This window comes from Mobula hypostoma, chromosome 2 (genome assembly GCF_963921235.1).
Source record: "Mobula hypostoma chromosome 2, sMobHyp1.1, whole genome shotgun sequence".
NCBI lineage: Eukaryota > Metazoa > Chordata > Chondrichthyes > Myliobatiformes > Myliobatidae > Mobula > Mobula hypostoma.
The window spans coordinates 180,765,565-180,791,712 of NC_086098.1; the positions used below are offsets into that span (position 1 = coordinate 180,765,565).

General features: G+C 38.5%; 1 protein-coding gene across 16 annotated transcripts in view; it reads right to left on the reverse strand.

Moving 5' to 3' along the window:
* Window positions 1-6,081: 6,081 nt before the first annotated feature.
* LOC134342716 (nuclear receptor coactivator 3-like) overlaps window positions 6,082-26,148 on the reverse strand; it is a 225,418-nt gene continuing 205,351 nt past the window's right edge. For 15 of the 16 annotated variants that reach the window (XM_063041176.1, XM_063041171.1, XM_063041168.1 and 12 more), the window contains 6 exons: window positions 23,375-23,680; window positions 20,229-20,330; window positions 17,349-17,574; window positions 14,857-15,031; window positions 13,434-13,620; window positions 6,082-11,818 (listed from right to left, as the gene is read on the reverse strand). In XM_063041176.1, coding sequence (XP_062897246.1) covers window positions 11,807-11,818; window positions 13,434-13,620; window positions 14,857-15,031; window positions 17,349-17,574; window positions 20,229-20,330; window positions 23,375-23,680 — 1,008 coding nt within the window. In that variant the 3' untranslated portion in view covers window positions 6,082-11,806. The remainder of the gene's footprint in view (window positions 11,819-13,433; window positions 13,621-14,856; window positions 15,032-17,348; window positions 17,575-20,228; window positions 20,331-23,374; window positions 23,681-26,148) is intronic. The other variant, XM_063041178.1, reaches the window with a different exon arrangement.

The following is a 26,148-nucleotide window of genomic DNA, read 5'->3' on the forward strand; positions in this document are numbered from 1 at the left end:
TGACTGATCTAAGAATTGAGAAGCTATTGGAGAGAATTCTTAGGGATTGCATTTATGAGCATTTGTAAAAGCATGGCCTAATTAGGGACAGCCAACATACCTTTCTGTCATACAGGTAATGTCTTAATGACTTGCGTTTTGAAGAGGTGACCAAGGTGATTAATGAAGGTTGAGCGGTCGTTGTCTAAATCGATCAAGTAAGGGATTTGACAAGGTCCCTCATGGTAGGCTCCACCATTAGATTAAGATACATAGGATCCACAGTAACTTGGCTGCTTAAATTCAGAATTGGTTTACCCATACAAGTAGTGGTCAATGGGTTTTATTCTGCCTGAAGGTCCATGACTATTGGTGTTCTGCAGGGATTACTACTGGGACCTCTGCTGTTTATGATATATATCTAAATAATCTGGATGAAAACTTGGATGGGTTGGTTAGTGAATTTCAGATGACCCAAAAAATGGTGGTGTTATGGTCAGTGATGAAGGTTGTCCAAGAATTAGTTGCAGATATGAGCAGTGAAATGGCAGATAGAGTTTAATCCAGGCAAATATGAGGTGTTGCACTTGGGAGATCAAACGTAAAGTACACAGTTAATGGAAGGATCTTAAGAAAAATTATGTACAGAAGAATCTTGATTTATAAAATTATAAGAGTCATAGACAGAAAGCTGATATCTTTTTATCCCCCAGGTTCAAAATATCTAATAGTAGAGGACATATATTTATGGTGAATGGAGAAAGTTCAAAATAGATTTGCAGGGCACGCTTACTTTTACACAGAGTGCGCTGGGTACCTGGAAAGTGCTACTAGGGATAGTAGCAGAGGCAAATATGATAGGGGCGTTCAAGAGGCTCTTAGATAAGGCACATGAATATAGCTCAGTGGTTCCATTTAATATCAGAGAATGTATACAATATCAACCTGAAATTCTTGTTCTTCGCAGACATCCACTAAAACATAAGTGCCCAAAGAATGAGTGACAGTAAAAATGTTAGAACCCCAAACTTCCCCCTACTCCTCCCACACACGAGCACAGCAACAACTCTCCCCTGACTTATTTCAGCAAAAAAGCATCTGCACCCTCCACCCACTGAGCAAACAATAGCAAAGCCCCCAAGAAGGAGCATGATCTGCAGTACAACAAAAACTAATCATTCACCTAACAATTCAACATACCACAGGCTTTCTCTCATCCTAATAAAGGGGCAGAGAGGTGTCACTCAGTAAGAAGGGAAACAAATAAAACAACTCATTGAACTATGGTGTAAAAGACCCTCTGAAATCTCCAACCCAAGAATCGGCAACAAACTCTCCACCGAGAGAAAGAGAGAGAGAGCCCCCGACAGCTGATCAGTTGTTCCCGATATTCTGAAAATGCAGAGAATGGAAGTATATGGACCATGTGCAGGCAGATTAGGAGGTATTTTATTTTTACTTAATTAGTTCAGTACAATAGAATGGGTCAAAATGCATGTTCTTTTATATATAGAGTTCTGTGTTTTAAAAAGTCTTTGTTTATTGGCACTCACATAATCCTGTTGCCTCACAGCCTATTAATTTTATTCCCCTTACTTCTTTTACAGATTTGCTAAGGAATCTCTGACCAATTAACATTGATTTGCATCCACCAACAGTCCTTGTATTAAACTTTTTCTACTGCACTTTATAAATGTTCTGCCAATGAGCCAAGCTAATTTCAAGTGTATTTCAATTGCTTTCTTCAAAATTTAGCCAGTATTTTTCACAAACCTGCCAGATGCTTTGCATTCCTTAACTACCACAAATCCTGCACTCAATGTCACAAAGGACAAAAAGCACACCTTGTGTGGGATTCCAGAACCTCACTAAATATCACACATTTCGCCAAAGGTACATTTGGTTTATCATTCAAGGTGAAAGCAAGTTGAATGACAATGAACTTGAACTGCCTGCAAAGCAAATGATCAATGATTCAAGACCAAACTTTAGACAAGATGTAAAACAAGTCATTAAAGTCACAAATTTAATATAATGTTAGGATCATGTCTTTAAGGAACATTAAGCCGTAACTTCTTGCCCCTTGTAAGAAACGTAAGTGGATGCAAGAGCAACAAATTAGTATCTAGATTACAGAGTGATTGTTATTTTAGCACCAAACTTTGTTTTTCCAGGTGAATAGTAACACGGTATGCAACTGAACTATTATTTGAAGTAACCAGTTCAAAGCCTTTCATTTATTTTGAAAGGTGAAAATAAAAACTTAGTACCAGTTCAAAACAAAAAAAAATCGCAACACTTCAGTGCATCGTTTGGGTTGCTGCCAATGTGTTTTAGGAAAGAAATTTGTTGGTTACTTCAATCCCAGACTACTGGGAATTTAACTTTGAAATGGCACAGCAAGCCATTAATACCACCTCCTCATGGCAGCTTTGCCAGTGAAAAGAATTTACAAGTTGCAAAAGACAGCACTTCAAGTTTTAGTTCACCACAGGTAAATTGCTGATTTTCTAATAAACCGATTGCAGATATACAATAACTTTTATCTATTCAAGTGCATTTAATATTGTTTAATGGTCCTGGTGGAGGACACGTCTAATATGCCAAAGAGAGATGTTATGGATGCGATGGGAGGTAAGGACCTCAGTACAATAGTTATCACTAAAGAAGTAGTGCTGAGCAAACTTGTGGGCCTAAGGATAGACAAATCCCTTGGTTCTGATGGAATGCATCTCAGGGTACTGAAAGAACTGGCAGAAGTTATAGTAGAGGCCTTGGTGATGATTTACCAAAATTCTCTGGACTCTGGGCAGGTCCCAGAATTGGGAAGTCGGCAAACCTCATGCCACAGTTCAAAAAAAGGATGTAGCAAAAGGCAGGTAACTATAGGCCAGTTAGTTTAACATCTGTAGTTGGGAAAATGCTTGAAGCTATCATTAAAGAAGGAATAGCGAGGCATCTGGAAAGAAATGGATCCATCAGGCAGACACAGCATGGATACAGCAAAGTAACTTTGACAAACTTACTGGAATTCTTTGAGGATATAATGAGCGCAGTGGATAGAGGGGAACAGATGGATGTTATTTACTTGGATTTCCAGAAAGTGTTCAATAAGATGCTGCATAAAAGAGTTATCCATAAGATAATGATGCATAGAGTTGGGGCGATATATTAGCATGGATAGAAGATTGGTTAACTAATATAAAGCAGAGAGTTGGGATACATGGGTGTTACTCTGGTTGGCAATCAGTGGTGAGCAGTGTGCCTCAGGGGTTGGTGCTGGGCCCACAACTGTACATGATATACATTAACGATCTGGAAGAGGGGATAGAGGATAGTGTATCTAAGTTTGCTGATGATACCAAACTGAGTGGAAAAGTAAATTGTGCAGAAGATATGAAGAGTCTGCGGAGAGATATAGTTAAGTGAGTGGGCAAGGGCAAATGGAGTACAATGTTGGTAAATGTGAAGTCATCCACTTTGGAAGGGAAAATGAAACAACATATTATTATTTAAATGGTAAAAAAAAAATGCAGCATAATGTGCAGATGGACTTGGGAATGCTTGAGCATGAATCACAAAAAGTTGGTTTGCAGTTGCAGCAGGCTATCAAGAAGGCAAATGGAATGTTGGCCTTCAGTGCTACAGGGATTAAATTTAAGAGCAGGGAGGTTAAGCTGCAACTATACAGGTTACTGGTGAGGCCACACCTGGAGTACTGCCTGCAGTTCTGGTCTCCTTACTTGAGGAAGGATATACTAGTTTTGGAGACGGTGCAGAGGAGGTTGATTCCAGAGATGAGAGGCCATGAAGGGAGATTGAGTCACCTGGGACTGTACTCGCTGGATTTCAGAAGAATGAGAGAAGATGTTATAGAAACATATAAAATTATGAAAGGGATAGAGAAGATAGAGGCAGAAAAGTTGTTTCCACTGTAGGTGAGACTAGAACTAGCGGACATAGCTTCAAGATTCGGTGGAGTAGATTTAGGACGGAGATGAGGAGGAACTGCTTTTCCCAGAGAGTGGTGTATCTGTGGAATTCTCTGCCCGATGAAGCAGTGGATGCTACCTCAGTAAATATATTTAAGACAGGGTTGAACAGATTTTTGCATAGTAGGGGAATTAAAGGTCATGGGGAAAAGGCAGGTAGGTGGAGATGAGTCCATGCCCAGATCAGCCATGATCTTATTGAATGGCAAAGCAGGTTCGACGGGCCAGATGGCCTACTCCTGCTCCTATTTCTTTATGTTCTTATGTCCTGTGACACCAGATACACTTAACTGTGACTTTATTAGGTACATTTGCTCAAAAGGGCAAATATCTAATCAAGCAATCATGTGCAGCAACTCAATGCACAAAAGCATGCAGACGTGGTCAAGAGGTTCAATTACTGTTCAGAGCAAACATCAGAATGAGGAAGAATTGTGATCTAAGTGACTCTCTATGGAATGATTGCTGGTGCCAGATGGGGTGGTTTAAGTAGCTCAAAAACTGCTGAGCTCCTGGGATTTTCACACACAAGTTACAAGGAATGTGTGAAAAGCAATAAAAGCATCCAGGGAGCAGCAGTTTTATGGGCAAAAATGCTTTGTTAATGAGAAACGTCAGCGGAGAACGGCCAGACTGGTTCAAATTGACAGAACGGCAATGGTAACTCAAATAACCACGCATTACAACAATGGAATGCAGAACAGCATCTTTGAATGCACAACACGTTGAACCTTTAAGTGGATGGGCTGTCGCAGCAAAAGACCATGAACATACACTCAGAGACCTTTTTACTACCTACCTAATGAAGTGGCCACAAAATAACATGAAACAAAATCAAGTCTTTAAAAGAGATACTCAGGAAAATAACCAAACGGTTATCCAAAAAGGTAGGATATGGAGTATTTCAATGTAGGAAAACGGCAGCTGATTTTAAAGGAGGAAATTCTAGAATTTAGGGATTTACAGCTGAAAGCAGGGTCATTAAAAGCAGTGATTAAATTATATGTCATCAAGATGGGCAGGAAAGTGTGGGCACTTCTTGGAGCACTGCAGCCCTAAAGGTTAGAAGATGGGGGAAAACCTCAAAGGGGGATTTGCAAACATGACTGAGATTTTTTCAAATGTGAGACCTGTCCTGTTGCTTCTGAAATTTCTCTTTTCGTGAGCCCTTAGAGATCAAGTTTGGGATCTGTTCTGCTTCGAAATACTGCTGGGCTGAATTCAAACTTGCTACCAATATCTCAGACTCCAAACTCAATGTCTACAAAGCTCACGTGTTTAAAACTAACAATGCTACTAAGCACTACATACCAATTAAAAAAAACCTTCAGTTTCCCAATTTGCAAATAACAAGAAAAAACCTGCTAAATAAATAATTACAAAATGCTGGTTTTTACCAAAAGGTTATACTCAATGTTGGGCTTGGCACGATATTATTTTTAAATTTGTAACTTCTCATTTCATCTCGGATTAATGAAATTATAGTTCTCTTAACAAGTGAAGTCCCTTAATAAATCAACCAAAATAACATGTTGAAATAGAGCATACAATCCCATGTAGTGCTTGCCAGATCTTGGGTCAGCATGATCCTGTTCAGTTTCTTTGTGCTCAGAAAGCATTTTAAAACAGCCTGGTCTCCTCCTGCACTGGAAGGCAATGGCCATTTGTAATGTTTCCAGGGAGTCAAGTCTTGCAGTAAAGCCAGCCAGGATGCAAATCACCCACTTCCTAAGCTTACTTCCTGGTGACAAGGCACCGACTCGCAAGGGCCAACAATTTGAGCATCGAATCCTCTGGATATTCTTGATGTTACAGGACAGCTAAACTTCAAAGAAATGGAGCAACATCTGAGTAACTGGCATGGTAAAAGGAACACGATAATAAACATGTTAATAGTATGCTATCATTGATAAACTATCTTTCTAATTTAGAGAATTGCGCATCAATATGAAAATAAATGTTTAAACAGATTTTCTGTTGAAATTATAAAGAATTGTGAACCCTATTTCTTGTAAACTTATCCTCCATATTGCAATGCTTCAGGTTTGATATTCTTCTTGGTCAAATGTTAGTAAGATCATCATTAACGATCAACGAATAAAAAGATACACATGGTACAACTATGTTGTTTTAACATTCACATTCACACACTTTAATATCATGAAAATTTATTCAGACATGGCTTGTGTGTATTTAATGTACATCTTTTACAGAATGCTTTTTTACAACATCTGTTTCCAAACAGCTGAATAGCAAGATACGGTAACAAATCGCCAAAGACATTTTAAATAGAAATCTTTATTTACAACATTAACATTGAGGCGAATAATCAGTCAAAGCAATATCTGCTAACCATTCTACCTTTATTCTGCAGAGCCATCTTAAAATTAATTTGCTTTCATACCTTGCTTTGCTCAAAATGTAACATAGGGATACATTAGAAATCTTGAGACCTTGCTTCATTGAATCCTTTCTAATCTTCAATACTGTGTCTCCACCAGATGGCCTTTCAAATATTGCTTTTCCAGCATAAATTTTTCAAATCCATAATTATGATACAAAGAATTAAAAACAAAAAGGGCAGAAGCAAAAAGGAAAAAAAAACAAAAGTGACTCATTATAATACTTGCATTTAATTATTTCTTATTTAAATAATAAATAGTTTGCTCCACTGAATAAACCTATACATTAACTATATTAATGTACAATTTGGTGTTATCAGTTAAGAAATGGGTTTGAATACACAATCTCAATTTCTAAAGCCATAAGCAATCTAGAAATGAAAACAAAAATTAAAAATCTATAATCGCACACATTTTACCTAGAAATCCCAAATCTCCAAGAGCACCAGTTAAGATCGCACATAATAATCGTACAGAAATTTAAAATGGTAATTCTCAGCATTAAAAATATAACTCCATTTTATTCACAGTGCTCTGAACTCATTCTGTGATGTGAAGTACATTGGGGAAAATGGTCACTTACTGTCAAGGAAGGGTGGGAATCAACGTGGTGGTCTGAAAACATGCAGCCCAACCTTTTCATTTTTCAATGAGTTACTGATATTACTCAAAGCAGTGTTCAGCCTGAAAGGATGATACCCATTTGTAAACAGTGTCACTGAAGTTTCACTTTGAATAAAATCCAAGTCATTTTAAATTGACTAAAGATACACTATCCTCACAAAATATGTTTCCCTACACTGCCTTCCTTCCTGATGGTATTGGATCCATGCTGGACCATTGTTCCACAGGAAACTGTGGCCTGAGATACCGAACCCCAACAACAACTACTCAATAGTAATCCTGAAGAGTTTGCTTTACACAGCTAATCTTGTCCCTTGGCTTCCCCGATATCCATTGATGTATAAATTTTATCAGTATTGTGAGTAAGATTCCCAGCCAGTTTCCTCCTCCCCAGAGTCAGTAAGGACAACTATAGAGCATCAGCCCTCTTCCACAGTTTAAAAAATGGATTGAACCTGGCCTATGTGACTCAGCTGCTATGTGCCTGAATCTTCTGAGCTATAAAGGAAATCAAAGAACTTTTAAGTTTCTTTAGCAAGGACAAGTGTGTCCCTCCTCATCCAATGATAACTTTACACCTTTCAGGAATAGGAGCAATTCCATATGTTGAAGGAATAAACATGTTTTAAGAGGAGTGGATGCACTGATTTTTAAAATATAAATATTCCTTGCTGAAACAAAAAATGTAGCCAAGACAATACAATCAGCAGTTAATTCAATTTTTTTAAAAAGATCAAATATTGCTTTTTAATTTTGCAGTTAATAGCTCTGGAAAGAAAAATAAAATGCACTGTTTCACTAAATCATGTAAAATAACTAATTTTGTAAATTGGAAATGTTATAGAACATAAGTAATGGGCTTTTCCCGTAAGATACAAGTGTTTTTTTTTCCCCATGCCATCACCTTGGACTAGTACCAGAAGAATCAGTCCTGAATTAGCTCTAAAATATGGTTTATGTTGAGAATGCCCAAGTGTGAAAGGTACCATGTCACCAGATGTAACTGGGCATGTTCAGGCACCAAGGAATGTTCATATACTGGGCTGCAGTTTGAGACCTGAATACTTTCAAATCAGAAATCCTGCCTGACATCCACAGTTTCTAATGTGTTAGTTGGGATGTTCTGGAAATCTGTTGTATCAGATTGCCTACTTCTTAAAAGGAAAGTGATTTCCCTACAGTATGAAAGTTTTAAAAAACGATGAACAATAACAGATGCACATTAACTGGTTATATTCTTAATAGAATTCTTCACTGAATGTAAAAATTTGCATTTTTAGTATCTATTTCCTTCTTGAGATACAAGAAATGCACCTGAATATAATGAAGCACTTATTTTTCCCCAGGTATTTCATACTAAGAATCTGCTACTGCATTGCAGCCAGCCTACTCATGACGTCAGGTTACTGGGTTGTTGCCAGCCCCCACACAACATGAGGATAATTGAGCTTTTTTTGTTTTGACACGAATCTAGATGTATAGCAAACCTGAGTAGTTTCACTTAACCGATTCCCCTTTAATAAAAAAGTCTGGCAAAATAAATTCTCAACTCTCAATTACACATGCGTAAATATTTAATACCACTTTCACAACTTAAGAACTGGTTCTTAATTTCCAGATGAGTGGAGTCAACAGGCACTCAAACATTTTCCACTGGACAACTTGGCTAAACAGCAGATGAGCTGTAATACCTGTGCTGTACCTATTGCTCAACTCCATCCACGTTTGACTTCAGACAGCCAGAGTTTTGTTTGGTTCATCTGCACAGTATGGAGCACAAATACCTGCCCAATATTGACCTATTACAGCTTGAGCAGAGGTCAGCGAGGGTTTCTTAAGAATCAAGAGTCAAACAAGAGAGAAACAGCCTTTCAGTGTACAATATCTATACTGATTATCAAGCACCTATTACGAGAATCATAATTTTCTAATTGCAGCAACATCAACAACCAGCCTCCCTGACCAAAATTCTCCAATTACTCATTGGCACTCGAATTAATTTTGCTGATTAACCTATTAATCAGAATACTTTGGAATGTGGGAGGGCACTGGAGTACTGTAGGAAATCCACACAGCCATGCAGGAAACCTAAGATCTCCACACATGGGTGGGATTGCAAAGTCAAGACTAAATCTAGGTCAGTGGAGCTGTGAGGCGGCTTTGCTAATGGCTGTACCACTCGAGCATCCAATGTGAACAAAATCAGGGAGTATTGATCAATGTTCTCCTATTGAAGCAAACATGCTCTCAAGTCAAGAACAGTCATTAGTATACTAAAAGTAAATATTAAATGCTGTGTTTCTCCTGTGTATGTGTTGTACAAAAACAACCCTCCATTGAATACTTGTGGAATGTATCTGCTGCTGTTAAAAGCAACCAGTCATTTAATAAAAACCTGTTAAGTGATCAATATGATCAGAGTTAGCCTCAGGCCATTAACTGCACAAAACATATCAATTGCTTCAACCAAAGTGGGTGCAATTTGTGATAGTTCAATTTGTGGTAATATCTGTAATTGTTGCCAGAAACAGCATCTTGTCTCAATCTCCACATAAACAATAATTGTGATTGAATTATTGCATAGATTTCTTTACTAGCTGAACAGTTATGTTAAAATCATTAGGTAAAAGTATCCATTTATAATGTTGTCTTTATTTAGGGAAACAAGTTTCATCTTGACAGTAGAATAACAAACTCTGCATTAAACTAGAGGCTGTGATTTTTGTATGCATGCCCTTGCTGCACATTTTACTTCTTAATACAGTAGCAGACCTATCCATCTTAGGAGTCGTTAAGACAATACCAAACAATGGTACGCAGAAACAAATTACAGAAAAAACAGAGAAAATGTAAGGTAAAACAAAATAGAATTGCTCGGACAATGAACAATTAAAGGTATGTAAAAGAACTCCAGTCTGTGTTATCTTTAAGGTGATTTGTCAATACTATATTTATCGCTTATCAGTCTCATTCACCTACAGTTTATATATGTGTTTCTAACTGCCAAGAAAAAATACCCCCTGCATTCAAAGAATTTTGTTTTTGATTAAACATTTTGAAATCAGTGGCATTTACTGCTAACACAGTTCTTCCAGATCAATGAGCTGAAGCCAGATGCAATCCAGAGTACCAGCACCCCCAAAATCCAAAGCAAACAAAACTTAGCCTTATATTACTGTGTTGCCCATGGAATTGCACAATGGTCAGTTCTCACGCTCTTTCATTAAATCATTATGGAGTTTGCTCGTTCAGAGTTATACAGAATCAGTAAGTTACATCATGTACAAGCTGCTGTTCCTTTGGAGTACAGCTGCATAAATTGCTGTCTGAAGCAATGTCACTTGAGGCCCGACATCAGAATTGGATCACATTTTAATGATGAAAATTATATTCCATCTCCCTGAATTTATAGAAGTAGCGGAAAGTCTTCTCTTCAACATGATTCTCACATCATCCATCACAAGGAAATCAGCAACTATTAACTGTTCAACAATTTACAGGTAACTCCCTCCCTTCCTCTCAGAGGTGAGGATGGTCAAATGGCTCGATGGGGAATTCTATCTCAACACAAATTAAAAGGGAAACCAGTGAGAAATAAATCCTTCTTCAAAGTTTTAATCAATTGTTGTTCAGTTGATTTAAGCCTCGATTAAGGGTCAAGGTTAATACAGTTGTACTTTTCAGAAGCTTCTTTTGTAAATGAAACTGGGGAAAGTGAGGGACAACAGTTGTGAAAGAGAAAAAAAACGCAGCCTTTTTGCAAAATTAAGTCTAGATGGTAACATGGGGAAATCTAAACATTTTGCACATTTGTACAAATTAGTTCCATTGTCAAGGCCAGGCGCAAACAGGACTAACAACCTGAACTAATGCTAAAAGGCAAGTGTACAGAAATAAGTCCATCAAATAATTAGCCTCACCAATGCTGTGCAAACAAAAAAATCCGTAGATGTGACCTATAAAAGTGTATATATAATATAATATTGTATTCATTATTTACATGATATATTCACAGGAGCCAGCTTCCAGGTGTTTTATGCTGCAGTACCTTGCTTAGAGTCAACAGCACACACCTTACATTACTCCCATTTCAAAATTTTATCTGCAGTATTTTAAAATGAAGATTATTATTGCTAGGCATTGCATATGCAGATTTAAAAAGTTGGATGTTGGGATACAGATAGTTGTGATCTTTGAAATACTAATGAGGAATACTTAATGCAAAGATGATCCAAACAAAATCAAGGATGTGCCAATGTGCAGCTATGGCTACACTGATCACAAGAACAGTGAACCTCGACTACTTCAATCTTCTCTAAAGTGCATCCACAAGCACACTGTTCTATGCTGTCACTTGGCATTTTGCCCCCAAATGTCCGTAACTGTATGATGACCACATTGCGAATGACATGTCACAATACTGTCAGGAAAAATAAAGCATGGCTGGGTACTGCAATAAAGTAGATGCTAGATTTGGCAAGCAAAGATGACATCAGAGGAGAATTAAAAACCAAAGCAAACCCTAAACAATTTGAGTTTTCGATCTGGCTCTGTACTGTTGCCAAGAGTCTGCTTTTTGATAAAACATCTAATAAAAACAGAGAAACAGTTCTCCATTGTTAAGAAATGAACACCTTAGCAGGCTGGCACAGTGGTTTTGGTTGGGCCACACCAAACACCAGCAGCACATAAGATGGCACCATTTCCTTCTCTGTGCAAGTGTCTACTGTAGATCCTTAGTGCACTGATTTCACAAGCCACCTGGACCCAGGTTAACCTTTTGGATTGATGAACAGTCATCCTGAGTTGTCAGCAATATTTCTGTTTCATAAAAAAAATTGAAAATATGCAGTCAGTTGTTTCAAAAAATATAAGGCAGTTCAGTAAAATAATTCACAATTTCCTTTGGTACTCAAAAGTGAAGTTAGTGATGGCAAACAATCCATTTTTTTGTCCCATGACAAGAATCATATATCAAGGTGAAGAAATCGAATCAAACAGTCCAGGAGCTTCTCTTAAACCCTATAAAATGTTGCTGCACCCACTGACCTGCAAGTTTTTTAAACTTACTTTTACAAAAATAATGCAACATGAACTTGGCGACAGAGAAATGAAATTAACAGAGCCCAAGCTGTCCGTTTGTGGCATTTCCATTTTCCACACGACATTCTTACAGCATCATCAGAGATAAAAGGACACAACAAACAAAACCCCAAATTACTGCTATTGCTACAACTATCCCTACTCAGGATGTGTGGCTAAATGCATTCATTACATTGTCATTGGTTCTGCACTGGCCCTGGTGTTTAAAAGTCATCTGTTTTGCTCTACGTTCAGGACATAAATTAGTTTCTCTTCCTGAAAAATAAAATCAAAACTACTATTCTAGCATTTCTTGGATCTTCTGTGCAAAACCTTCATTTCATTACCAAGCCAGGGTCTTAGTCAAAAATATAGATATCATCACTCACGAGCAATCAAAATACTGCAGTTTGACTTTAGATATATTATATATAAAAAATTGTAATTGATTTATCTATTTCATAAACACAAAAGATTCTGCAGATGCTTAAAATCCAGAGTAATACACACAAAATGCAGGAGGAATTCAGCAGGTCAGGCAGCATATGACAGGAAATAGACAGTCGCTGTTTCAAGCAGAGACCCTCCATCAGGTCTGCAATCGGGATTTATCTATTTACCCTCGCCAACCCGGCAAACCATGCAGCAGGAATCAAGGCTTGGCAACCTCAGCTAGTTTTTAAGTAGGTCCTGATGTACATGCATTGGAAGTAATCTTCTTTATTTTAATACTTTAATCTAATGCAGATTTATATGAAAGAAACACTGCAACCGCATTTCTTCAGTGCAGTGTCCCAGGACTCAAGAAATTTCATTAATAACCGGTTCACTAGGTTGGTTCCTGCTATAAATAAGTTGTCCTATGAGGCAAGATAATGTAGAATGGGCCTAAATTCTCTGAACATATCAAATAAGTAATTTTATTTAAGCATGCTAAATTTTAAGGGGCTTAACAAGTTATACGCTGAAATATTGATCCGTGAACTTGTAGAGTGTAGAACTCAGAATTTTGAATTTCTTGCTTTGGACTGAAATGAATAAACTTTCCAACGCCAAAGGTTTGCAAATCTTTAGAAACCTCTGCCACAGTGAGTTCTAAATGCTTCATCAAGTATGAAAATTTCATTGACAGGTTTGTGGGCATTAAGAAGTATGGGAAAAGGACAAGAAAATGGATGATTTCAGTCCTGAACTAAGAACACAGCACAGTAGATTCACAGGCTTCAAGATTACTTATCATCCTATTTCTTGTGGATCACACTTTCAAAAAACGCGTTACTGGTTGTAAAACACTTTTGGGATATAGTAAGACAAAGATTCTATGTAAACTCATTTATTAAATGAAAATTCCTACCTGTTCTGGACCCATGCTTGATATCCCTGACACAGACATTGGGGCCATGCCCATCTGCCCTGGCATCTGACCCATACTGTTACCACTGGCATTTACTGGCATGTTGTTGTTCATATTCATCAGGTTGTTGTACGTGCTAGCATTTGTCTGTTGCCCAAATTGCTGTGGAGATTGCTGAGGAAAAGCACTGCAGGGAAAAAAAAACAAGATAAGCTAATTTACATCTATTCAATTTCATTAATCACCGTAGACTATTCCAGAGGAATGATGTCTGCATGATGAAAGTAAGATTCATGTGTTAGGAGGGCATTTAACTCTTTAGCTATCTCCCTTTAAAAGAAACAAGCCCAATGCTTTTCTCTTATCCTTTCTAGCAAATTTGTTGTTCGCTATGCCAGCAAACTGTTTCAGCTTTTATCACCTATACAGAGAAAGAATATTAATGCTTGTGGTTCATAGCCCACATAGTCTAGCTGACTTTCCACCTGACACTAAACATTTAGTATTGGTACAAGTGATTTCTAATTCAAACCCACTATAGACCTGTAATACAAATTGGGAGTGAGAGGTTAATCTCACTTAAAAAAAACAGTAAGACTTCGAAGGGTAGCCATACACTCAATGGCCGCTTTATTAGGTACCTCCTGTTGTGTGTTTGTGGTCTTCTCCTGCGGTAGCCCTTCCACATCAAGTTTTAACATGCTGTAATGCACATCATTGCTGTAATGTGTGGTTTTTGAGTTAATGTTGCTTTCTTGCTAGCTTGAAGCAGTCTGACCATTCTCCTCTGACCTCTCTCATTAACAAGCTGTTTTTTTACCCCAAGGAATTGTTTTTCTCACCATTCTCTGTAAACTTTAGGGACTGTTCTCTTGAGTTTTTCATGCACATCAGGAGCTTCTGTGATACTCAACCCACCCCATCAGGCACCAACAATCATTTCACAATCAAAGTTACTTAGATAACATTTCTTCCCCATTTTAACGTTTGGTCTGAACAATTGAATCTCTTAACCATGCCTGCATGCTTTTACGCATGATTGGCTGATCAGAAATTTGCATTAATGAGGTATATAGGTGCACTTAATAAAGTGGCCACTGAGTGTATATTGCTTTAATTTGACAATGTATGAACGACTGATCCAGTTCAGTGCCAAAACAGAATTGGAAAACATCTCAGGAGTTCTTTGGACTGAATGTTTTTTTTAAACCCCAATCATTCAAGTTTTGGGTTCACAGCTGTGATCCTCACATACAGCACACACTGACAAGCCACCTCCCTCGCAAAAATATGAAAACTCTAGGCAAGCAACGTAGCCTATATATTATTGTGCTGGACCCCTATTGAACCATATGTCTTAACTTGAAATAGTGCAAACAATCTAAATAGCTTCTGCATTAACCAATAGCTCTAAATAACATACCTATTTCCACCCATATTTCCAGTGGACCAGCTCTTCATGTCAGTGGTTGTTTGGTAGACAGAAGCAGCCTGAGGGTGTTGCATCATGGGATTTTGTGAAGGGCCCATTCTCGACATGAGTGCATTATGAGGGCTGGGAGCCCTGCCAAAAGTTGGATCAGTCTGCTGATTCATACCTGCATAGAGAAAATTAGTTAATCCAGTTCCTACTATTCACAGCCAATCCATTCACACTTTTGAATAACCACAGTCATTTATCAATTTGCCAATAAAAGTCTCTTTGCAATCAAAGGCAAAGATATTTCACTGCAATTCCAGCAGATAAAACACAGATATTCATTTTGTAATTTTTCCCATTTTGACTCTTACTGGACAGGCAGTGTCTCCATGCCAGTGACCACATGGTTTTTTTTCATCTACCTGGATAATGAGCATCAAAAGATCTTCAATGAGATCAAAAGATCTTCGCCAACCATCCTAGATATTCTTTCTTCTCTCCTCAGGCAAAAGATACAAAAGCCTGAATGCACGTACCCAAGCTCAAGGATAGCACTTTCCCCAATGTTATAAGACAATTGAATGGTTCCCTACTACTGACCTCACAATTTACCTTATTATGATCCTGCAGCTAATTGTCTACCTATACTGCACTTTCTCTGCAGCTGTTACACTTTATTCTGCATTTTATTTTATTTTACCTTGTCCTACCTCAATACACCAGGTAATGAATTGTATGAACAGTAGGCAAGACAAACTTGTTGTACCTTGGTCCACGAGATAATAATAAACCAGTTCCGATTTGCTTCCACACAACAGACGCTGGAGGAACTCACTGAGTCAGACAGCATCTATGCAGTGAAATGGGCAATAGACATTCCAGACTGAGGTCCTTCATCTCCACCCTCAGGTTCTCTGTAAATCATTCCGCTCTCACATTAAATATGTGCTATCTAGCACATATTCCTGTCACTTTCTTATCCTAGGGGAAAAGTAACTGTGACCATTTAGCTTATCTACGCCCTTCATGACTTACTGTACTTTTATTAGATCACCCCCTCAGGCTACGTCCACACTGGACCAGATAAATCCGTAACCGAAGCTTTTTCTTTCCGTTTTGACCCTCCGTCCACACCGAAACAGTGTTTTCCTCCCCCCCAAAACGGAGTTTTTCTAAAATGCTCTCCAGAGTGTTTAAATCTGAAAACGCCGGTTGGGCGTTGTACTGTGCACAGGGTAATGGGAGGTTTTAAAAAACCTGTCATCCCTTTCATTGGTGAAGAAACTACGGCAGTAGGAAATGTTTCCAGGGTGACCCCTCTGTGGGAGTGGGGAAGATGTTGGTGGGGCCACCAGGGGGTCTGTGTGTCCGTATGTGTAGCTATTGTAGTGGCTGTGAGGCTGGTATTGTGGCGGTGAAAAGTACTGGGGGGAGGGGGGAGCCATCATATTCCTCACCATTGCAAACCCCTCTGCAACAGAGTTAGTCAGTTTTTCAATGTTCGTCGTCAGCCGGGTCATACTGTCCGTGAACTCCCTGTCGGCTGCCTCCGTACACTTCAGTATTTGTTTTTTTTTAGTTTTAGGTCCTCCTGTGCAACAGCCAATAGCTGTCCATTGTTTGGCAATTTTCTTTTAAGTTTTTCTAGTCTGTAACTGGACAAACGCGCACCAAGTATACCGTTTCCTCTTCGCTTGTTTTCCATAGTTGTGTCCTGCACATGCCCAGTAGGAGGAGATTCGCTCAAATACCCGTTTTAATGTGGACAGAGGTATTTTCAAAAACACCTGGTGTGGACGCCTATCGTTTTTACTCGAAACCAGCATTTTCAAAATCATCCGATCTAGAGTGGACGTAGCCTCAGCCTCCTTCACTCTAGGAAAACAGTCCAAGCATATTCAGTCTTTCTTTATGACTCAAGCCTCTGATATCCTTGTGAATACTTTTTGTACCCTCTATCTTAAGCGTATCCACCCTGTAGCTAGGAGACCAACACTGCACACAATACTCCAAGTGCAATCTCACTAAGGCCAGAATTGGAGGCACAGGGATTTTAGAGGCTTGGAGCAGGTATGGGGAAATTCTGTAAAAAACAATAGGGAAATGCTGACAGCTACAGTAGATAAAGGATATTAAAATAGCAGTTGCTGAAAATACTCAGGAGGTCACACAGTATCTATGAAAACAGAAAGAGAGTTAATATTTCTGGTCAGAACTTGGAAAAGTTATAGACTAAAAGGTTTGAGATCCAGCAAAAGGATGGGTTGGAATGGGAGCAGAGAGGGTAAGAGAGCAAGGCAGGTCTGTGCTTGGAGTTGGGATTAAATGACAAATACTAGACATAAAATACAGTTATCTAAAATAACAAAAGGAATGAAGAACAAAGGCCAGAAATGTGTGATAACATTGAACTCACTGTTGAACACAGAAGGTCTGTTTTGATAATGGCAATGGGATATCACATAAATGCAATGCAAAATGAATGAATTTTATACCATAATTTGCAGGGTACGTGAATTGTTGCGGTGATGCCGGAGTTATCTGAGGACCTCCCATGGGAGCTTCCATGCCAGTAGGAGCCGTTACATTGGGTGGAGGACTGAAACCTTGCTGTTGGTGTTGTCGCATGATCATGGCTCGATGTATCATCTGCCTCTGACGAAGCTGTTGACTCAAGATCTCTCGGTGTCTCTGGGCCATCATCTGTGCATTGAGAAAGCCCTATAAATGAGTACAGAAGACGACATAAACAGCCCACAGTAATTCACAAACCATTGTCAGGATTGGAGTGCGATTTTGTCATTTTGTATCACGTTGAGAAGACAGGGCATTGTGTGCAAGTTCCAAAACAGTGGTAGATTACTCATGTTATCCAAATTCAAATAACAATGGTAGATCAGCATAAAACAATGATAATTTAAATAATTGCAGAGGGCTGTAAACTCAGCCAGCACTATCACGGGCACAAGCATCCTCACCATCGAGGGCATCTTCAAAAGGTGATACCTCAAAAGGGCAGCATCCAACATGATGGACCCCGACCACCCCAGGACATGCCCTCTTCTCATTACTACCATCAGAAGCCTGAAAACAAACACTCAATGTTTTGGGAACAGCTTCTTCACCCCCACCATCAGATTTTTGAACAGACAATGAAACCATAAACATAACTTGAATACTTCTGGCTCTTTTTGCAGTACATTTAATTATTTTAGCTATTTCATATCATTTATAGCATATTTTATGTATTGCTCTGTATCAATGCTATAAAACAAGTTTCACAACATATGTACAACATCTTGAAAAAGTATTCAGCACCCACAACTACAATATTTTCACGTTTTATCATTTCATTCCCTAAACTTAAAATATATTGAAGCAGGATTTTTTGAGCTAATCTACAAAACATTGTGCATCATGTCAAATCAAAAGAAAAATTCCAAAACCTACCAACAATTTACTAAAGATTAAAAACCAAAATTGTGAGGCTGAAAAAGCATTCCTCTTCCTTGTAATTACTACACTAACTTTCCTTAAGTGCAATACTGTATATTACTTTACAACTCACCCAATTTGTTGACGCAGAAAATTGGATGATCAATTATTTTCAATGAATCCTTAAGAATAAATACCCCCTCTCTCTGTAAGGTCCACCAGTATGGTACATTTTTCAATTGACCAAACCAAAATAAAGACAAAGAGCATTCAAGACAAGTCAGGAAATCATAGTAGAGAAGCACAAATCTGGGGAAGGGTACAAAACCATCTCAAAGGCACAGAGCTCAGTGCAGTTCATCATGAAAAAGTAGAAAAAATATGAAACCACAGCCAAACTGTCAAGATCAGGCCACCCCTCTAGGACAATGACCCAAAGCACATTGCCAGAGTAATCATGGAGTGGTTTCAAATGGAGAAAAGTGCTGTCCTTGAGTGGCCCAGTCAAAGCCCTGACCTTAACCCATTCTAACATCTCTGGCAAGACTTCAAGTTTGCTATCCACTGCCACTCCCCAACTTATCTGGCACAGCTTGAGCAACTGTGCAAGAAGGAACAGGCAATTCTTGCTCCTCACATTATGCAAAGCTACTAGAGACTTATCCAAAAAGACTACTGGCTGTCATAGCTGTGAGAGGTGATACTGATTAATACTTTTGAACCACTGACATTTCAGTTTTTGAATTTTTAGGTTTCATGCTTTCCAATTTTCCCTGCTTTTTGGGATCCATAGTCAAAAATGGAGCATGGAGTTCACAAATAAAAATTCTCAGTTAAATTGATCAAAATCCCCGCTTGTAATTAGATTAGATTAGATTCAACTTTATTATCATTGTGCTGAGTACAGATACAAAGCCAGTGAAATACAGTTAGCACCTAACCAGAAATGCAAAGAATAGTGTTATTTACAAAATAACTGCGAATAAAATGTAAGTGCTACAGCACACAAATGTAAGTACTGAGACAGTACAATATGGGTGCAATAGTGCTTAGCACTGTGATGGGAGGTTCAGCAGGGTCACAGCCTCAGGGAAGAAGCTCTTCCTGTGTCTGCTGGTGCGGGAGCGGAGGCTCCTGTAGCGCCTACCGGATGGGAGGAGAGTAAAAAGTCCATGGTTAGGGTGAGATGCATCCTTGATAATGCTTTTCGCCCTGCCCAGGCAGCAGATGTTCTCAATGCTGGGCAATTGGGTGCTGATAATCCGCTGGGCAGTCTTCACTACATGCTGGAGTGCTTTGCGGTCCAATATGGGACAACTGCCATAACACACTGAGATGCAGTTGGTGAGTATGCTCTCAATGGTACAACGGTAAAAGTCCGTCAGTATCCTGGGACAGAGGTGAGCTTTCTTGATGCTCCACAGGAAATAAAGGCACATAATACTCATTTATGTGTATAATGGGTTAGGGTCTGAATACTTTTATAAGGCGGCACTGTCAGAGATAACTGCATATGAAAAGTTTCACTGTCTCTGGGCTGGAATAAATAGTTTTTTTAAAAATTTCAGGCAGAGATGGATTATCTGAGACTTTGGCCACTGAAGTAACTTTCACCAACTCTCATTGATACATATTCTCTATGTAGTAATTACAAATCATACCTTTTGAATCTAAAAACTGTTCATAGCATGTTTGCTTAATGAAAACTATGTGCAGAATGAGTACAGTGATAACACAGGAGAGGTCAGAAGTTATTATAAATGTATGCAATAGACCTATTATACAACAAGTTTAGATTATGAATTCAAATTATGTACTTCAATGATGGAAAACGTATACATACACAGGAAAATGTTTAGCAATTAATCTATGGGGGGAACATTATTTTTGTAAAAACAGCTTAATATTTTGACAATAAAAGATTGAAGATGAATCGTTACCTGTGCTACCATTTGCTGTTGGATGCCTGGTCGAAGAGCTGGATTAACCGTGTTGGGATTTTCCAGTTTGACTCCAAGGGACTGACGATTTGGATTCATAAGCTTCAAAATATAAATATGAATTAAATATATCCAGTTCTGATTCAGATATAGACTGTACTCTATACATTGCAGCAAACCACATTTCCCAAAATGCAAGAAGCCTAGTGACATATGACCTATTACTATTCCTTTTCAATGGGCTGAATTCTGCTCCCATATTCTTATACTCTTATTTTCTTTTCATTTTATTTTCTTAATTAAAGACAAGTTGGAATAATCTTTTTATTTCTACCACATCCTCAATTATCAAGAAAAATTGCCATTTTCCATGAGGAACAGCAGCAGTAGTAATCAAAGTGAGCAGGCAGCCCAAGTACAAGATATCAAATGGTTTTCCCTTTGCATGGGGAAGTGACAAGTCATGACTACACCTTCTGTACAAAGGACAAAAAAATTCCATTTGATTACAGAGTAATCTTTGCAAATTTCTAAAACAACTGATTCCTTTGAAATACTAAAATCTATCAGCCCTGATAAACAGGAGCTCCACAATAATATTCATGGCTGATGAAGAATCATAACAATGGTAAAAATCAAGACAATATACCATGGATTTGGCTGTGATAGATTTGGGGAAAGGGGCAAGGGTCTGCACATTTACGCTGGTAACATTTTCCATTTCTTAGATGCTGGTAATGTTATTGACATGAATCAGATAAAAGGGAAGCCAGTTTGGGGTTCAAACACTTTGCCTGAATATATTCAGTACAAATAATGTTGAGTGTATTTTTTCCTCAGGCAAGTTACTATGCATCTTTAATGACAAAATATAATCCAGTAGTTTCAGGAAGGAATATTGAAATATAACTTTTTCAAGAAATTCAATATCCATTTATAAAACTTAAAATCTAAATACTAAAAACATAATTTCTGTAAAACATGTTATTTCTGTGGAGAAGGTTACAGTTAATATTAACTTCTATAATGAAATGTTATTTGTCAGAGGTCAAGTATCCCTCTGCCTCTATCATCAGAGTGGTTTGTTTAATTGCATACTTGCTGGTGTTGGCAGAATGCTCAACAGAATTGGCAACACAATATTAGCCTAAGAAATAAGGCAGGCTGGAATAGGCCACTGTACAAAACAGTTTGTCAATTTATGTGGATGAAACTACAGAAGTGTCTCCCAGTAAAGACTGGGTAACTTCTTAACAGAAATACAGTAAATGAAGGCTAAATAAAAATTATATGCACTGAATAATTTCAGTCACTTAACTCCACTGCAATTAACAGGCTTGATCAATGATTTAATTACACAATCATCTCTAGCTTGGCTGGAAATAATTTGGTCAATAATGTAACCTTGAAACATCTTTGTACAATCTAACCATAAATCTTTTAAGAGCCATTGCAGATCTGTACCAAGCTAATTAACTTTAAAATGATCTGGCAGGTACACTAGTGCTTCTTCCACACTAAAATCATGGACTATTGGTGGCTTCTGTAATAGCATCCTTCCAACTGGTCTCTCAAGATGGCTATAATCAGTCTCCAAAGAAACCACATTCAAATATCATTCACATTTCAGCAAGCAAGTGCCTGTCAACTATTTGCTTAATATACGCTCAGTGCCCTCTTTATTAGGTACACCTGTACACCTGTTCATTAATGCAAATATCTGATCAGCCAATCACGTGGCATGAACTTAATGCATAAAAGCATGCAGACAGAGTCAAGATGGCACTGGTGAGCACAGCAATGACTTGCTGGCAGCAAAAGCTACTTTATTCATCAGACTTTTTCTCAAAAACATTTACTGCAATCAGAAGCAAACAAACACAAAAATGCTGGAGGAACTCAGCAGACCAAGCAACATCTATGGAAAAGAGTAAACAGTCGAGGGTTTGGGCCAAGACCCTTTATCAGGACAGCAATCAATAGCCTGCAACTTCCTTTTTGGAGTTGAACTTTTGAACTGCCTTTATGACCTGGCTTTTTTGAGGTGTAAACTGAAGTCTCAAAGGTGGAGGACAGTTGCAACGTGGTGTGTACAGGTCGAATTGAGGCATTGGGGCCTGGGCCCGAGCCCGAAAGCAGGGTATGAGCCAACGTTTGGCCATGCTGAGTTGGACTTGGAAGCGATTCGAAGAGGCAGATATGAGGCAAGGCAGCGAGGCCCAGGCCTGAGAATGATGAGTAGGCTGATGTTTGATGAATTTAAGCAATGGGCCAGATTGGAACAGTCAGGTAAAGACTGAATCGAGGCAGAAGGGTTCAAGCCCAAGAGTGTATCGGGCTGGAGGTGAGGGATGGACCGGTATTCAGCTCGCTGCTCATGAGGTCTGCTTGTCTCTAAGCTGAACCGAGGTTGTGGCCTCCAACTAACTGTACAGGCTGCAGCGATGAAATTAGTTCATGGCAATGGACTCAGTTTTTGTGAACTTTTTATCAGAATGTTATTTGCTTATTGTTTACATGATTGCTTCTTTTCTGCACATTGAGCGTTAACAGTCTTCTGTTATTCTAATGGGCTCTATTGGGTTGCTTTATTTTGTAGCAGCCTGTAAATGTATCTTGAACTTTGAGGTTCAGTTGTTCTTTAAACCAAACATCAGAATAGACAAGAAGTGTGATCTAAGTGACTTCCACCATTGGTACCAGACGGGGTGGTTTGAGTAGCTCAGAAACTGCTGATTTCCTGTGACTTTCACACACTACTGTTTCCAGCGTTTACAAAGAATGATGTGATAAATGTCAAGCGAGCAGCAGTTTGGAGGGCTAAAACACCATCTTAATGCATCAGTTCAGAAGAGAATGGCCAGCTTGCTTTGAGTTGACAGGAAGGCGACAGTAACTCAAATCACGCATTACAACAGTAAATGTACAACACATCAAACCTTGAAGTAAATGGCTTACAGCAGCAGAAAACTATGAACATACACTCAGTGGCCACTTTATTAGGTACAAGTACTGACTTTGAGACAGTGAAAATCTGCTTCTCAGAAATGGCCTTTCCTTGTGATCAAGACCAAACATCAAGAACATCCTAATAAGATTAAACACGTTCATCATTAAAATCTAAATATTAAAGAAGCTGCTCTTACCTGCTGTTGTCCTTGCAACCTCTGCTGAAGTTGAAATCTAAGTTGTTTGGGAGCAGAAGCATTCATCATACGATGTCGAGCAAAGTTTGCTCTGGCATGGATGTTCGGAAGGGGAAAGCTGCCTTGTTGACCCATTTGATTCATCATGGGATTAAAACCTGGTTGTTGGCCCTGCATGGAAGGATAGCACCCTTGTGCTGGTCCAGCCTGTGAAGGAAATGGCTGACTATACATAGCTTTCTGTTCTAACATCATGGCTGTGTCTTGACCGGAAAACAGTTCTGAGTGTGCCTCAAGAGGCTGAGCCTAGGCAGCAAAATTTAAAAAAAGGTTAATTCAATTAATTTTCAAAACCTTTAGACACAGTAATTCAAATATTCATATGCAATATTTTCAAATTATAATTCGTAAATTCAAATTCTATATATAGACAGTGGCCTAGTTTATGGCACAAAGCCATTTCCCTTTTAGATTTGTCAATCCACTTCACCTAATACAACATTGCAAATCGTTTTGCAGAATTCTAAAGCCTTTGACAAGGTGCCACACATGAGGCTGCTTACCAAGTTATGAGCCCATGGTATTACAGGAAAGTATGGTTAGAGTATTGGCTGATCAGTAAGAGGTAATGATCCTTTTCTGGTTGGTTTTTTGGAATTTGTTACCACAAGCAGTGTGGAGGCCAAATCATTGGGAGTATTTAAGGCGGAGATTGAAAATTTCTTAATTGGCCACAGCGTCAAAGGTTACAAGGAGAAGGCTGAGGAGGGAAAATAATGGATCAGCCGTGACTGAATGGTGGAGAGGCCTGATGGGCCAAATGGCCAAATTCTGCTCCTATGTTATGGTCTTCTGGTCTAACGTGCAAAGTGATGAACAAGTTTTATACACACACAACTGCAATACTACATAAAAGGTGTTCATGTAATACACTGCATTTTTGATGTTTGAATTTGACATTATTTGCGTAAGTGCGAAGCTCTTTCCAAGAAAGCAAAACAGAATTCCACTCAATTACTTAAAAAGTCATTCTCATTAAAACCTAAGAGGAGAAATTGGTTGGTTCAATGCAAACAAGAGGAACCTATGAATACAATAACCTGGAATTAGTGTGGTCTCAATATACTAAAATACTATTATGAAGAATTACAGTGCCTATAAAACAGTATTCACCCCCCCCCCACCTCCTTGGAAGTTTTCATGTTCTATTGTTTTACAACATTGAATTACAGTAGATTTAATTTGCCATTTTTGACACTGATCAACAGAAAAAGACTCACTCGTGTCGAAGTAAAAACAGATCTCTACAAAGTAATCTAAATTAATTACAAATATAAAACACAAATTAATTGATTGCATAAGTATTAACCCCTTCAAGTCAGTATTTAGTAGATGCACCTTTGACAGCAATTACAGCCCTGAGTCTGTGTGGATAGGTCTCCATCAGTTTTGCACATCTGGACACTGCAACTCTTCCCCATTCTTCTTTACAAACTTGCTCAAGCTCTGTCAGATTGCATGGAGATTGACAGTGAAGAGCCCTTTTCAAGTCCAGCCACAAATTCTCAGTTGGATTGAGGTCTGGACTCTGATTTGGCCACTCCAGGATATTAACTTTGTTGTTTTTAAGCCTGCCTCACTAGTCCCCTTATTGCACGGTCACTCAGTTATTGAGGGTGGCCTGTTCTAGGTAAATTTACAGCTGTGCCATATTCTTTCCATTTCTCCAAGTGATATTCAGTGACATGGAAATTTTCTTGTATCCATCTCCTGACTTGTGCTTTTCAATAACCTTTTCGCAAAGTTGCTTAGAGTGTTCTTTTGGTTTCAAGGTGTAGTTTTTGTCAGGATACTGACTCACTCAGCAGCAGCTGGACATTCCAGATACAGGTGTATTTTTACTACAATCAATGGAAACACCTTGTCTGCACACAGGTCTCCAAAAACAGATCTCCTTTTAACTAATTCTGTGACTTCTAAAACCAATTGGCTGCACCAGTGATGATTTGGTGTGTCATATTGAAGGGGTGAATACTTTATGCAATCAATCATTTGGTATTTTACATTTGTAATTAACTTAGATTACTTTGTAGAGATCTATTTTCACTTCAACACAAAAGAGTCTTTTTCTGTTGGTCAGTGTCAAAAAAGCCAAATTAAATCCACTGTAATTCAATGTTGTAAAACAATAAAACATAAAAACTTCCAAGGGGGATGAATACTTTTTATAGGCACTGCAAATGGATGATCCATTGCAATTCCTCAATCACATCCAATAGATTGACCAGCTCTACACAAATAGCTTTCCTTGTTCCTAAAAGATTTGTCAAATCAGCCTCCTTCAAATAATTGAAGACTTTGAACTGTAAACAGCAGAAACAGGGAGATGTGAAAACAAAAACAAAAAGACATTGTTCAAAACAGCCTGAGCAATTATTACAAATAATGGAGAGTGGGATGATACTTAGAGTATCATTTATGTTTATGAGCTACTGTTGAATGCATTACTTCAGCTAACTCTGATTCAAAAGGCAGGTAATATTAGCAGATGGTACTTGATCTCAAGAAGTGCAAAGTGATGTGTACTGGAAAGCCAAATAGGAGTAAGGACATGTACGGTAAATGGTAGGCAATTAGGGAATGTTGACCTCTGGGTACACATCTCTTAATTCCTTGGAAGTAGAAACACTGTCAAGCAGTGATAAAGATACATAGCAACGCACACAAAATGCTGCCTAGCCTGCTGAGTTTTTACAGCATTTTGTGTGTGTTGC